Source organism: Nicotiana sylvestris, chromosome 9 (genome assembly GCF_000393655.2).
Source record: "Nicotiana sylvestris chromosome 9, ASM39365v2, whole genome shotgun sequence".
NCBI lineage: Eukaryota > Viridiplantae > Streptophyta > Magnoliopsida > Solanales > Solanaceae > Nicotiana > Nicotiana sylvestris.
In genome coordinates, this window is record NC_091065.1 from 187,370,098 (window position 1) to 187,386,398 (window position 16,301).

At 36.7% G+C, this 16,301-nt stretch overlaps 1 protein-coding gene across 1 annotated transcript; it reads left to right on the forward strand.

The window, feature by feature from the left end:
* Positions 1-439: 439 nt before the first annotated feature.
* LOC104228219 (uncharacterized) lies at positions 440-2,304 on the forward strand. The gene is made up of 3 exons (XM_070156756.1): positions 440-488; positions 710-817; positions 1,826-2,304. Exons 1-3 carry the CDS (start codon positions 480-482, stop codon positions 2,060-2,062), a joined length of 354 nt encoding a protein of 117 aa, XP_070012857.1. The 5' UTR covers positions 440-479; the 3' UTR covers positions 2,063-2,304.
* The last annotated feature ends 13,997 nt before the right edge of the window (positions 2,305-16,301 follow it).

The following is a 16,301-nucleotide window of genomic DNA, read 5'->3' on the forward strand; positions in this document are numbered from 1 at the left end:
TCATTACTCCACAAAGAAATACTTTTCCCCTAATTTTAAGAGATTGTTATGCAAAATAGCCGATCGAAACTGTTTATTTCTAACTGGTATACCTAAATTATGTATTTGACTACATACGATTATACATATATTATACATTCATCAGCTTTTTTTAGTTTAAGCGGTTGGACGGGTGGCTATTTAGATCCACGCCTACCCGGGACAGCTGGACTGGCCCCACCAAAGCCAAAAATGAAAATAATAAACTAACTAAAAAAGGAGTGACAACCTAAAAAGATGAAAAAGGAGAGTATGTCAGCACAAATCTTGACATTCCGTGATCACCTATTACATCATTCTTTCTATAATTTATCTCTATAAAAACCTCTTATTCTTCACTCTCTTTATTCATTCATATCAACAAACAAACCATTAATTAATAAAGAGAGTGATAGAAAGAAGAAGAAAAAAGAGAAAGAATTTTATGGCATCATCAAGAAATGTGCAAAGTAAAATGATTGCGAGGAGAAAGCTTCATTATTTACGAACCCTAACCAACTCCAAATCAGTAATACTAATATTATTCTTTAGCTTTTCTCATTAAACTGAATACAATATTTTGATTTATTTTATACCTTTTTTTCCTTTAATCACTTTAAATTTTCAAAATAATGGAGTACCAAAAAAATAGTAAAAAAAACTGCTTAATTGTTTTTTCTCTTTTTTGAAGGTGAAAAAGAGCTCTATCATCTTGGATGCCTTTGTTTACATCCTCAAGCTGAGACTCCAGCTAGAAGCCATTCAAGGAGAGTATCACCACCTCTTAAACCATGTCCAGGTACTATATATATATATATATATATATATATATATATATATATATATATATATAATTGTGCTTACTTTTTACTTCCTCCATTTCATTTATTAGAGCAGCGTTTTGACTGGATAGAGAGTTTAAAAAAATTATAGCACATACAAAAAAAATATATCGTTGTAACTTGTGGTATTAGATATATAATGAAATTTTTATCGCTAGAACATAACATGTCATTTAAGGATGCCAGTCTTTTTGAAACCGGCTAAAAAGAAAATTCGTATTTTACGAAAATAAAAATACTAAAAGTTTCTTTGCAACATGTGATTTTAGACATATTATGATATTCTAGATAGAGAGTTTAAATAAAATTTATCACACGCATAAAAAAATACCTTTGCAACCTATGGTATTAGATATATCATGACATTTTTATCGCTAGAATGTAACATGTCATTTAAGGACAAAATGAAAAATCTAAAATTAAAATATTTTAAAATATAAAAAGATGTCGATCTTTTTGTAACAGACTATAAGAAAATCTAGTATTTTATAAAATGAAAATACTTATAAGTACCTTTGCAATTTGTGATTTTAGACATATCATCATATTTTTGTAGCTAGAGCATGTTATATGAGGACGAAAAAGGAAGTTTTGAGTTAAAATATTTTTAAATATAGTTGAATCGAGGAGGTCACATGTTCAAGCCATGGAAATAGCCTCATGCAGAAATGCAGGGTAAGGCTGCATACAATAGACTATTGTGGTCCGGTCCTTCCTCGAATCCTGCGTATAGCGGGAGCTTAGTGCACCGGGCTGCCCTTTTTTAGTTGAACCGAGGGTTTGTCGGAAACTGTCTATCTACCTTCACAAGGTAGGGATAAGATTTGCATTCACACTACTTTTTTTATACCCCACTTGTAGGATTACAGTAAATTTTTTTCTTATTGTTATTGTTATTATTGTTATTTTTAAATATAAAAGGTGTCAGTCTTACGAAAGAATTGTGTGATTTTTTTTTATTTTAGGAAGTGAAGGTGGAGAAGTTAATTGAGAAAAGATTTGTGGTGAAAGTGACTTGCAAAAAGGGAAAAGAAATGCTAGTTTCAATTTTAGAGGCATTTGAAGAAATGAAACTGAATGTTGTTCAAGCTAGGGTTACCAGCAGATACTTTTTTGGAATGGAAGCAATTGTGGAAACTGAAGATGAAGCTTTGGATGTAAGAGTTGTGACTAAAGCAGTTCAATTGGCAATCCAGAAGTAAATCGTACGTAGAGATATCAAAGTAAAAATCTTTAAAAATATTCTTGTTTGGAGCAAAGACGGAGCTAGAATTTGAAATTTATGAGTGCTGAATTTGCCATCGAACCCATAACTCCGTTCCTAATCCGGACGAATGTAGCTCCCACTTTTGTTTTCTTGTTATTATCCTTCTAGCTAGATGTGCATGTAATGAAGAAAAAAATTATCACTTTCGTTTTGTTATCCATAAGGTATGAAAGTGAAAGAGAAAAGCCAAATTTTGTAGTTGGATATTACGATAAATTTGAGCTCTTTTTGAGTTTGTCGTAACTACACGACGGATAAACAAATTTTAATTTTTTTTCAAATAAAATATATGTCCAAACACAACTTCAACTCTTAAAAAATATTTTCAATATAATTTCAAAAATTCTTTTTTCAAATTTCAATCAAATCTATGTCTAAATTCTAGAATACATATCTTCAAGAGAATGATATGTCTGCACAAACCTTGTACGTCATTATAATTAGTAAGTATTACTTATTAGTTATCTTTTCGTACCAAGATCATGTTAATTACTACACGCCTCATTTAGTTAATGTTGTAACAATTTGAAATTCTTCACATTAAGGAATCAAAGCAAATTTGGAAGAAATAAACTTATCGAAAACCAAAAGCATTTTGAAACTTTATTGGGCTTTTTCTCACTTTTAGCTCGCGTCAGAAATTATGTATATTCGGTAGCTAAAAAATATATAAAATTTGTATAATGTTTTTTTTTTGGTGGAATGAAAAATTATTCAACGACAGAACAAATACAATGAAGTAACGCAAAAACATTTCTACCACCTGACTTTATATAATTCTATACTTACTCGTCTAAGCACAAGTAAGTCTGTTTGTATATAACATACAAAATGTATATATACTTACAATATATATATATATATTGGTTATTATTTTGAGAGCAGTTATACAGTGTTACTTTTCAAATTTTATCGGAATCTGGAGAGAGGCATTGAAAAATAGGTTTTTTCACTTTTAGCCCGTGCCAGAAACTATTTACATTCGGTAGTAAAAGTGTATAAAATTTGTATAATTTTTATATATAACATACAATATATATTATATTAGTAGATAAATTTTTATGCTCTCCTAAATTTTTCGATGTATCTTTTTTGACATTCCTTAGTGAAAATTCTGGCTCCGCCACTAGGTATATGCATAATGCTTTATGCTCCATACTGTCCTTTATGTGTTGGCACTCAGTAGTGAAAAGAATGATCTCATATTCCCAATTACGATTTAAATAAAAAAAAAAAATCTCTAGCCAAATTACCAATATTATTACTTTAAGCAAATCTTTTGTGTTATTTCTTATTCTTATTGATCTTTTGTGAAAAAGGTCACAAAACTAAAATATCATTTTTATGCATTGACAAAACCAAATCTCTTGGGTGAGCACGTTACCTTTGGTTCTCCCCTTGGAAAATCCAGACACAAAATATGGGCAATTAGGTTCTTTAATTTATTTTTTAACTTTTGTGAGATTTAAAATTCTTTAGGAACTAGTGCTATTTATTTTATATTTGTTGAGTCATTTTGTTTGTTGATTTGAAGCATTTCTACGTAAGCATATCCTAATGGGTTCATTATGTAGATATACAGTACTTGATATAAATTTGCGTTATATATATAAAAAGAAAATTAGTTGAGTTCATTTCTATTAAAAAAAATGTCGCGAATAGTAAACGATAAATATAAGTTCTTATAACTATTTAACTTTTGTACTTTGTCACAACAATAATTCTGGACCAATTTATGATTAGACGTACACTATGCAACATATACATTAAAAACTCAACGTGCTCTAGAAGTGCACTCTCAAGAAATGGGTTCTCAACACCAACAAACATATTTAGAATTTGAAATTTATGAATTTTTAGAGCGCTTCCATTTAATATATAATAATAAATGAGTTCAGAAATAAATATTTATAAATGTTTAGAGCACTTTCATTTAATATATAATAATAAATGAGTTCAAAAATAAATATTTATGAATATTTAGTAAAATTTTAATATATAAATTAAATTAATGTAAAAATTATTGTATTCATATGAACCCATCGCTTTCAAGTTGCAAGCTAGATCCGCCCCTGCTTAATATTATGAAACCAACTTGTTATTCTTTGTCTTCGTTGTAGCTTGAAAAGACAAAATTAAAAACGTAAAAGATAATCAATAATATGATGGAAATAGTTATGGAAGGGCCTGCCAAAAAGGTCTTGGGAATATCAGAATTTAAATAAAACAAAATAAATAATTAAGCCATATGGATTGTCACTTAACGTGACAACCAGCCTCAGTATTTTACATATTATATTTTATGAAATTCTCTTTTTCATGTCATTCTCTTCTTTTTTTTAAAAAAAAAATTAATATTTCATTTGACGTTTGTGGTTGACTTTTAATTCTTTTTAATGGTAAGACCATATCTAGGTTCAAAGTATAAAAACAGCTTGAACACTAGTGGACCATACAATTAAGTTTAGCAACGTTAAGATTTATTTTCTCTAATTTGTTAATGTTATTTAATTTATTCTTCTAAGACTTACTTACTATTAAATATTGTCTTTTACTTATAGTTTCACTCTCTCGGGAGAAGAAGAAATTATAATCAAAACTTACAAGTAAACGAAGACTAGTAAAATAAAATTAATGGACAAAAGATCACTTTTAGCCTGGGGCCGAAACTATCTATATTCGATAGCCATAAAAATATATAAAATTTATATAATTTTTGTATATAACATACAGAAATGTATATATACAAAAAATATATATAATTTTTTATCTATTATTTCAGAACGACTATTATAATATTATTTTTTCTAAATTAAATCTAAGCGCCCCAAAAGATAAAACATAAATGCAACTATTTCCAAGACAAACATTGGAATTTGACATTCCTCAACTAACTTGAATTCCAAGGGAGGGAAGCACTCTTTCTCCTCTTCTCCGTAGCCGTCACGCTTTCTTTTAATATATTATACCCTTTTATATTATTTAAATTATATAAATTGATCATGTAACTAAATTACACTATTAATGAATTTTAATTTGTAATAGAAAATTAGTTAATATCATTTTACTAAAATATTCATAAGGTAAATACTTATCAAAAGATTTATCTTTAATTATCTAATAAAATAATTTAATTATTTATATATATTTTCTACCGTTAGTACATAGAACTTAAACTCTTACTATTAAAAAAATAGAATTAGAGACGGACAAATTTATAAAGAAACAAAAAAAGTTATCACTAATCCTATTTAGCGACGGATTAACGATAAATTACCAAAACATTCTGTTAGCTATGATTAGCGGCGAAGTTCGTAGGTAATTTCACTTTTTTGTAGTGTCTTTATCGATTACTTTTATATATATATATATATTGGTTTCTCATCCGGTGTCCGGTACCCACATTGGGGCCTGACTAAATTCAAATTCGCACCGGAAAGTTTCTCATTGGGGGGAAGCGCTCCCTAATAAAGACAACCCCATTTTCAAGGACTCGAACACAATACCTCTGGTTATGGATGAAGGCTCCATGTATATTCATTTGTAATCATTTAACACTTCCCAAAACCATTACCCTTTACTCCTTTCTTCTTTTTCCTCCTCCTCCTTCAGCACCAAAGCCAAAAGAACCAAAAAAACCCAGAAAAACAAGCATTTCTGGCACACCTTGTACTACTTTCTTGACAAAACAACACAATAGTAGAACAAACAATGTCTTTTTCAAAGATTTCTAATACTTTTCTCTTCATATTCATATTGATATTTGTCTCTTTTACATCTTCAACGAAAGCTAGAAACCTACTAAATATGCATGAGTTGAAGAATATTTCCAGTTTAAAGGACAGATTATATCTAACTGCCCTTCCTAAGGCCACAATCCCAACTTCCACCCCAAGCAAGAAGGGTCACTCTGAAACAATTAACCAAATTCTCCGGTCTGTTCCAAGCCCAGGATTAGGCCATTAATTAGTCTTTTTTTTTTTCGCACCCCAGTATCTGCATTGGAGCCCGATTACTATCAAGGATTTTTTCATACCAGGGCTCAAATCCGAAACCTCTGATTAAGGGAAGAGCAACCTCTATCTGCTGCACCATATCCTTTGGTGGTGGATTAGGCCATTAGTCTCTTGTTCTTTTTGGTTGCATTTTTTCTTGCCTATTGTTATTTTTTCTTTTAGAATTATATTCTTGGATTTATTTCATGAGAAAATTAATTAGATTAGGTTAGAATCGTACACAAGATTGGTGAAAGTGTATAGCTTGAGAGTGATTTTTTTGTTTAATCATCTGGCTTCTGGAATCACTGGCTCGACTAATTCAAATTCGCTGCAGTGCACGGCACATTAAGATGGAAGTTCTCTCTCTGCCCAGCTCTATTGTCACGACCCGAAATTTTCACCTTCGGGATCGTAACGGTGCCTAACATTTCACTTGCTAGGCAAACCAACATTAGAGTAATTTCTTTTACCAATTTTTAAACACTTCGAACAATTTAACCAATTAAACATTAATGAAACTAAAATGAAGAACAAGTAGCATAATAACCCAATCATCTAGTACAACCCTGATCTGGAGTCACAAGTACACGAGTTTCTAAAGTTTCTATAAATAGGGTTTGAAATTAGTACAACTGTCTCGAGTGAAATAAACAGTAAATAGGAAAAGAGCAAAGGGACTTCAAGGTCTGCGCACGCTAACAGATCTATCTCGAGTCTCCAAATAAGCTAATATGAGGTGATGCGCCTCACGGACAGTTGGGACCATTACCAAAATCTGCACAAGAAGTGCAGAGTATAGTATGAGTACAACCGACCCAATGTACTCCGTAAGTGTTGAGCCTAACGTCGACGATGTAGTAACGAGGCTATGACAGGGCACCCACGTAATTAAACCTGTATAGACAAAAATATACGTACAACATAATAACAAATAAAGATTAAACATGTACTACTGGGAGGTGACATGCAAAAGGGGTTACAAGATACGGTAACTACAACAGGAAATAACAACATGAAACAATCAATAAACCTTCAGCCAATGAAACAGATAAACATAATGAATAAAAACTGCACGGCATCACTCTTCGTGCTTTTACTCTCAACCTCACCATGAAACAGTAATAATAGCACAGCATCACCCTTCGTGCTTTTACTCTCAATCTCTCGATAAAATGATATATACGGCACGACATCACCCTTCGTTCTTTTACTCTCAATTTCATCATAAAATAATAAATACGGCACGGCATCACCCTTCGTGCTTTAACTCTTTTAATCACTATGTATTAATCAATAATTGCAACAACAATCTGCACGACATCACCCTTCGTGCTTTAACGTTCTGCCTTAGCATGTAACAATGAACATATAACAATAGGGAGATAGAATAAGCAAGAATAAACCTTACGTCAACAACGGTCCCACAATACCGACCTCAACTTCAAAAACAATACTCAATTATCACAAATAGCCCATAAATGCGGGAAGAATGATCAATTTAGTAATAAACTAGTGTAAGCATGGATATCATGATCAAAGAAGGAAGTAAATTACAAGAAACAAATCTTACCCGCATGTTTTAACCCAACAACAACGCATAAATACTGGTCACCTCGTACATTCGATGTACCCAACATTTAAACATGTAGTAAATAGGCAAACAAGTCATAATCCCTTAAGTCAAGGTTAACCACAACACTTACCTCGCTCCAAAAATCACCTCAAAGCTCAACCACGCCTTTGCCTTTCGAAAAAGCCTCAGAGACAATGAAATCTAGCAAATTATCGACCAAACTATTCAAAATAAACCTTAGGAACTACCCACTAATGAAAATGGTTCAATTTAGGTCATTATTGAAAAAGTCAACAAAAGTCAACTCCCGGGCCCGCTTGGTCCAAACCCAAAATTCGTACCAAAATCTGATTACATATTCACCCCCGAGCCCGATTATGCAGTTTGTTTTGAAATCCGACCTCAATTTGAGGTCTAAATTCCAATTTTTACAAAATTCCTAATTCTACCTAAAACCCTAATTTCTAACATGGAAGAACAAAGAGCAGGGCTAGAAATTAATGGGTTGTAACGATTCGACCGGTCATTTTGAGCTCTAGCGCGTCGTTCAGCAGTTTGAGGCCATGAACAGCTTCACTTCAAGTATTATGACTTGTACGTATCGATTTGGAAAGAGAATTCTCATTTCGAAAGCTTTAAGTTGATAGAAGTGACTAAGATTGGGTTTTTGAGTAAACGGCCTCGGAATTAGGATTCGAGGATTCCAGCAGGTTCGTATGATAATTTCAGACTTGGGCGTATATCCGAATTGGGTTTTGGATGACCCGGGAATGTTTCAGCACCTATTGTGGAAGTTAGCATTTTTGGAAGAATTTCATAAGTTTGGGTTGTAGTGCATTTCAGTGTTATCGATGTATGTTTGGGATACCGAGTCTGGGAATAGCTCCGTATGGTGATTCTGGTGTTGGGAGCGTGATCGGAAGTGAATTCAGAGGCCCGTGGGTCATTTTGGAGTCATTTGGCTAAAGTTGGAAATTTAAAAGTATTTGAGAAGTTCGACCGGAAGTAGACTTTTTGATATCGGGGTCGGATTCTGATTCCAAAAGTTGGAGTAGGTCCGCAACGTCAAATATGACTTGTGTGCAAAATTTGAGGTCAATTGGATGTGATTTGATAGGTTTCAGCATCGAACATTGAAGTTTGAATTTCTAAAGTTCATCAAGTTTGATTTGGGGTGTGATTCATGATTTTAGCACTGTTTGACATGATTTGAGGCCTCGAGCAGGTCCGCATTAAGTTATGAGACTGGTTGGTATGATTGGACGGGGTCCCGGAGGCCTCGGGTGGATTCTGGGTAGTTAACGAATCGAAAAAGGGAGTTGAGGAAGAGTTGAAGTAGTTGAGCATCTGGTGTTGTGAGGAGGCAGCAGGTGCGAGCCCGCAGGTGCATCGGATGGCACATAGAAACAAAATGGAGCTAGGCCGGTGGGGATCGCAGAAGCGAAATGATGGGCGCACTGCGATGGCGCAGGTGCGAGCCGCAGAAGAGACAAATACTACAGGTACGGAAGGAGAGGCCGCAGAAGCGGTAGCGCGGGTACGACTGCCTGACCGCAGGTGCGAGTGGTCGGGTTGGGTAGTGTGTTTCTACTAGTTTTGAGTTAAATACTTGGATTATATACGGATTTGAGCAGGAAAATGGGTAGAAACTTGGGGTTTGAAGGAAAACCTAGAAAATTGGTATTCTTGGATTTTGACCACGATTTTGGGCATGAAATTAAGAGTAAATTACATATTTGAGTTCATGAGGTTATGGGTAAACTTTATCTTCGAAAAATTTCAGAATCCAGGCACGTGGACCTGAGGGCGATTTTGTCAACTTTTCGAGCGGAGTTGGGATTTTATATAAATTGAATTGTTATAAATATTAGGGTGTATTTTCAATGGTTTTCCCGTCATTTGGCTAGTTTTGGAGCGTTGGGGCATCGATTTGAGTCGTCGGAAGGGCTTGGAAGCCGGTCATTGTACTTCAAAGCGAAGTAAGTCTCCTTTCTAACCTCGTAAGAGGGAATTGTCCCCATAGGTGAAATAATTGGTTATGTGCTTCTATTTGTGGTGGCTACGTACGCACGAGGTGACGAGAGTCCGTGCGTAGCTACTATTATGTTTAAGTCCGGGTAGTCTAGGACCCAAAAGCATGCTATACTTGGAATATTTGTAATCTTATTGATAGTTTGAATTTCTTAAATCACATCGAATTAGTAAATAAATTTCTAAAAAGATTAAACTTCATTTTCTTAAATTGTTAAAAGAGAATTGGCTTTCTTTGGATAATTGTTCCTTGATGACTTCTTGATTGACTGTCTGTGTGTGTTTAATTTTGGAACGGGCCGAATGCCTCGGCAGATTAAATAGATGCATTTATTGTTCGCACCATTCGACCCTTTGGTAGTGCACAGTTTAAATATTTGTTGGATCGGGTCGTACGACCTCTGTATGATTTGTGCATGCTTGTAATGCTTGCTTGAGATTTATAAATTGATGTTGCCTCCCTAGTCTGAGATAAATTGATAATATATGGATTATAAATTTGGAGGCTCCTAAATGTAAAAAGGGATGTTTACTTGTTTCTTGACTTACTAGAGTTTATTGCCGCTTTAATGAATCCATGATTATTCGCATTATTTATATATTAATATTGGACCACTAGTAAGTGTCGAAGTCGACCTCTCATCTCTACTTTTTTGAGGTTAGACGGGATACTTACTAGGTACACGTTATTTTCGTACTCATACTACATGTGCTGTGCATTTTGTTGTACAGGTTCATGTTTGGTTAGTGTCTTAGTGGTGTAGCGGCATGGTTGATGCGGGAACTTAGGTGAGTTGCATCTTGCGAGATGATCTGCAGCTAGCAGAGTCTCTTTCAGAGTATTGTACTATACTATTTCATTCATGTCCAATTGTATTCCGGACAATTATTGTATTTTATTTCATTCTCTAGTAAATGCTCATGCACTTGTGACACCGGATTCTGGGATAATTATGGGGTATTTGTATTAATTCCTAAACATTTCTATTTAATTTGAAACGGTTATAAATTGAAGGAAAAAAATCATAGTTTTCAAATTTTTTTAAAACAAGGCCTAAATTAAGTGTTTATGATTGACTTGCTTGATAGCGGTGTCCGACGCCATCACGACCCTTAGTGGATTTTGGGTTGTGACAACATGGTATCAGAGCCCTAGGTTCCCTTAGGTCTCACGAGTCATGAGCGAGTCTAGTAGAGTCTTGCGGATCGGTACGGAGACGTCTGTACTTATCTTCGATAGGCTACAGGGTTGCTAAGAGTACTTCCTTCTTGATTCCTCATCATGTGTTTGATTCCTTTGAGGCTTATGCCTTTGTTTCTTTCCTATTCAGTCTTATACGACGCGAAGCGCTTATCATAAATCGAGAATTGAGGAATTGTAATGGTACTACAAATGTGGTGCGGGATGTTTCTCCCAGCATTGTTGGTCGAGCTATTGTTGTTGCCTTGCGGAAGGATATCCTATCATTTCAGCTCCGTAGTTGTACCTTGGAGAGATTTGAGGCTATGCACAGGTTACTATGATGCTTATGAATGTTTATTGCACGGTATTGATGTGACGGTGGGATGATTGTCCATGTGTGGTAGCAGTGTATGACTTGGAAGGGAGTTCTCTCAGTGCATGATTCAGAGATTTAGTATTTTATTTTCGGTGGAGGAAAGGCAATCGGACTATATACGTGCAGGTTTGGGTGGATAGAGTAACGAGACTTGGTGTTTTCAAGTGTAGTGGAATTTTCATCTGCGACTTGGTATCGTCGTCCTCGATTGAATATGTTAAGTCCGTTGGTGTTATGGTTTTCTTCAATTCGCCTTTGGGACAGGATATTGTGAAATGATAATGGAGAGGCGACTGTCAGAGATCGCGGTGTGCGGTGGTTCAGGATTGAATCGGTATTTCTAGTGTTGATGGCTCAAGAAAGATGACCTCTGGGAGATTTAAAGTTAATGACGATTTGTAGGTTCCAATGTTGCAGAGAATGAGATTGAATCAAGACAACAACCGGGCGACAAAGGATGAGGAAGGACATGTGGGAAGTGTCAGGTGGTGGTTAAAATTTCTAGAAGTCAGGTATAAGAAGCGAAGGTCGAGTAGTTAATTAAAGGAGTGAGTTCCGCCAAAATGGGAGAGTGGCGGAGTTGCATATGGGTTTTGTGGTAGGATTACTACTCACCTTAAGGAAAGTTTGGAAGGATTCAAGGAATTTTAGTGGACGATGATTGGGTCTACGGGCTTAATTTGAAATATTGGCTAGTATACGGCGGGAGATTGGATACGACAAAAAGGAGTTGCTTGATATAGAGAAGGATACAACATGACTTTGGATAGGAAGATATTGTCGCACATCTTATTTGATGTCCACGAGGAGTGAATAGACTTGTGCAGCTGGTGAGTGAGTGCAGGCTCAGGTGGGTTATCTCCTGAGAGCAGGTCAACGGCCGCATGGTTGGTGAAGCTTTTGCGAAGGATTTTACTGGCTATCCAGTAAGAGGTCGAATATGTGGATGTTTCTAAAGAATTCAGAGTGTTCATGAAATGTCAACGGAAGGATTTCGAGGGATCTGGCGGTTTGATTGCACAAGGTCATGTCAATGAGAGATAAAGAATCTTGGTGGGTTCCAGAGCTGTGTAATAGTGGCTTCAAGCTAAGTGGGAGAGTCCCACCACCCGCGGTTGGATTGCATGGTAGTCTATTTTTGATATTTTGGATCATCGGTGTATTGGCGAGTTATTCAGCTAAGGGAAAAGAACATAAATGGTCATTTGAGGCAAGGAATCTAATGAAGATGTGCTACGATTGGCCTTATTGGATCATGTTCAGGCTTTGGGAAGATTTAAGATTTATGCTTCGTCTAGAGGTGATTTTCAGGGGAAGTGATTCAGTCAGGTGCTTCGTCGAGAGCGTGTTCATGCGCTAGAAGATTCTTGGAGTTGACTATATTCGGGACCAAGTCAGAGTGGGTGGCTCTCAACAACGGTCCTAGTAAACTCAAAGGTTAATAATGCGGTGCCTAGGTATTTAAGCCTGCAATATGGTTAAGAAACGAGCTTTTGTAGCAGATTATGACAAGAGGCTCGGAATGATCTATGATATTTTTGACTTGTAGTGTAGCATCGGGAGTAAGAATAGGAAAGGACTTCGGATTTGTAGGGGAATTGTCAGAATGGATGTACCAGTTGAGATGTGAATGTGCTCACAAGGAAGATATGAGGTAGTTCATGAGGTTTGAGACAGCATGGTCTCATGTTTCAAGGCCACTCGGGATGAGTATAGGTGGAGTGTGTTATGTGTTGAATAAAGTTATTATTATTCTAAGGCAATTAAGGATAAATTGGAAGAGGTTGGGATTGGTTAGCCATGGTTGAATTGGCATACTGGTGACAGTGATCAGTTCCTTCAGCGTGATTAAGTTATGCAAGTGATTTGTGACGGTACGTGTGAGGCTTGTCGGCCGCCGTAATTGGTTTTATTCGGAAGCATTCTAGTATTATGGCATGTTATGTGTAGGCGAATTCCAGAAGGGCTATGGTGGCTTAGGCCACTACTTGAAGATTTGCATATTCTACGGTTATGAGAATTCACTTGTGTGTTTCTATGGTTCTCCTGAAATGGGTTAAGTGAAAAGTTTCTATATGATGGAGTATTAATCTATTAGTGGTTCCAGAGTTACGATGAAAATCTTGTACTATCGCATATTAACATGTTAGGTGCTGTGAGTGATATGGAATTTGAAAGTGAGGATCAAGGTTGCGGTTCGGTATTGACAAGGATGTCACGAGCTCAGATGAGCAGGAAAATGATTTGAATGTTTAGAGTAAGCTGGCGTTGTCTTCTATGTCACCTGAGATTGGTGTTTTGTGAAGAAGGCCTTGTATCCTGGTTATGGATTCTTGATCATTTTTCAGCGTTAGAGCGGCCGATGATATGGATGTGCAGACTTGTTATCTGTTATGGAAGGTCGTGGGAGCATGCCCCACGGGAAGATTGTATAAGTGTGGCATGTAATCACTTGATTGATTGAAGAATTAAATAAGATATGAAGATTGTGGTGATATCGTTAATTTGAGAATTTATGCTTGGAGGGCACTCGATTTATTAGGTTGTGGACTATGGAGGTTTACTCTGGATATGATGGTTGTTCTTGTGTGTCATGGGAAAAAGGGGGTTATTATGGACCCAGGAAAGGTTATGGACCTAGTTCGGTACGATCAGAATCGGCTTGAGATCTGTGAATAGTTTTAGGATGAATATGGGCTCTATACCAGGCCATAGGTATCCATTTCAGCATAGCTCTCCTTATGGAGGAGTATTCAGACGTTGGATGTTATTTCATCATCGGCTGTTTCATGTAATTCCATATTGTGTCGTGTGAGTTGTGAACGGCTCAATAATTCTCTTATGTATTGAGGTTCTGCGTAGCGATGGTGTTGTGTGGACAGAGTAGATCTTTAGTTTCAGAACATATATCGCACCTTAGTTGTGCTTGAGTTTGTTATCTTATGGTTCTATATGTATCCCTAGGGATGGTATTATGCACTTAGCATGCTTGTGATCAATATTCGGTATTTTCGTTGTAATGAGAAATTTAGCTCGGTGTGTATCTCCTTATGTGATTTTATGTGTGGATCGGGTGGCACGCCGCCATGGGTATGCTATTTGGATCGGGTTGCATGCCGCAATAGTGTGTTATTGAGTACAGTTCCCTATATTTATTTTTATGTGTTTTATTTCCCATTTTTCTGAGGAAAGCTCGTATTAGCTGCGTAAGTTGAGTAGTCCCTTCTAGAGATCGTTTTCCTTATGTATCACATTCGAGTTGGTAGCCTATTGGCATATTGTGGCATCATATGAGACTTTTGGTCATGTCTAGGGCGGCTTATTGCCTGAGCAGCTAGTACTGGGTGAGACGAGACTATTGGATCTAGGATCAGTGCGTTCAGATTATAGGAAGTATAATAAGGTTCAGAATAAGGTAAAGATTCTTGTCAGGAGTATAGATTCAATGAATTATTGACTCGGCAGTTGGTTATGAACTTCCACACATCTCTTCCGTCGTGGCGATATTGCAATGGATTAGAACAGGACTTAGATATGTCATGAGGTGCATCGAGAGCATCAAATTCGTCGAATTTTGGCAATTATGAGCAGCGAATGTTATTGTGGTCCTGTGAGTAAAGTGGTGCAAGGTGTGAATTCAGCGAAGGTATACAGTCATGTATGGTACATCGTGTAGTGATTTGTGCGGTGTTCGTATGTTGGAAAAAAGGTCGGGCAAAGAATTCCGGATGTTGGAATTGGGTTCTAAGCTTATTTGCTTGAGTGAAAGAGAATATCTTCAGATTTGCTCGGGTTGATGTGCTCAACTGAGTTGTGGTAGCACAGGTAGGTGCACAAGGTGCCAAATAGTGATTTTAGACAGCTCCAGTGCAGTTCTTAGCACGTTCGAGGATGAACGTATGTTTAAGTGGGAGAGAATGTAACCGACCTGATCGGTCGTTTTGAGCTCTAGTGTGTCGTTCAGCAGTTTGAGGCCATGAGTAGCTTCACTTCAGGTATTATGTCTTGTACGTGTGGTCGGAATTGAATCTTGGGAAGTTCAGAGTCAATTTGGAAAGAGAACTCTCATTTCGGAAGCTTTAAGTTGATAGAAGTGACTAAGATTGGATTTTTGAGTAAACGGCCTCAAAATCGGGATTCAAAGGTTCCAGCAGGTTAGTATGATGATTTCGGACTTGAGCGTATGTCCGAATCAGGTTTTGGAAGACCCTGGAATGTTTCGGCACCTATTGTGGAAGTTAGCATTTTTGAAAGAATTTCATAAGTTTGGGTTGTAGTGCATTTCAGTGTTATCGATGTCCGTTTGGGATTCCGAGTCTGGGAATAGCTTTGTATGGTTATTCTGGTGTTAGGAGCGCGATCGGAAGTGAATTTAGAGGTCTGTGGGTCATTTTGGAGTCATTTGGCTAAAGTTGGAAATTTGAAAGTATTTGAGAAGTTAGACCGGAAGTGGACTTTTTGATATCGGGGTCGGATTCCAATTCTAGAAGTTGGAGTAGGTCCGCAACGTCAAATATGACTTGTGTGCAAAATTTGAGGTCAATAGGATGTGATTTGATAGGTTTCAGCATCGAATGTTAAAGTTTGAATTTCTCAAGTTCATCATGTTTGATTTGGGGTGTGATTCATGATTTTAGCGTTGTTTGACGTGATTTGAGGCCTCGAGCAGGTCCGCATTATGTTATGGGACTGGTTGGTGTGATTGGACGGGGTCCCTGGGGCCTCGGGTGGATTTCGAGTAGTTAACGGATCGAAAAAAGGAGTTGAGGAAGAGCTGAAGCAGCTGAGCATCTGGTGTAACCGCACCTGCGTGAGGAGGGCCGCAGGTGGGGGGGATGGCTCGCAAAAGCGGAATGGAGCCAGGCCGGAGGGGATCACAGAAGCGAAATGATGTGCGCACCTGCGATAGCGTAGGTGCAATACCAATAGTCGCAGAAGCGACAAAGACCGCAGGTGAGGAAGAAGAGGTCGCAGAAGCGGTAACGAGGGTGCAACTGCCTGACCGCAGGTGCG

Coding starts and splice junctions, on each gene's coding strand:
- LOC104228219 (XM_070156756.1), top strand. Junction 818..1,825: donor ACCTCTTAAACCATGTCCAG/GTACTATATATA, acceptor TTTTTATTTTAG/GAAGTGAAGGTGGAGAAGTT.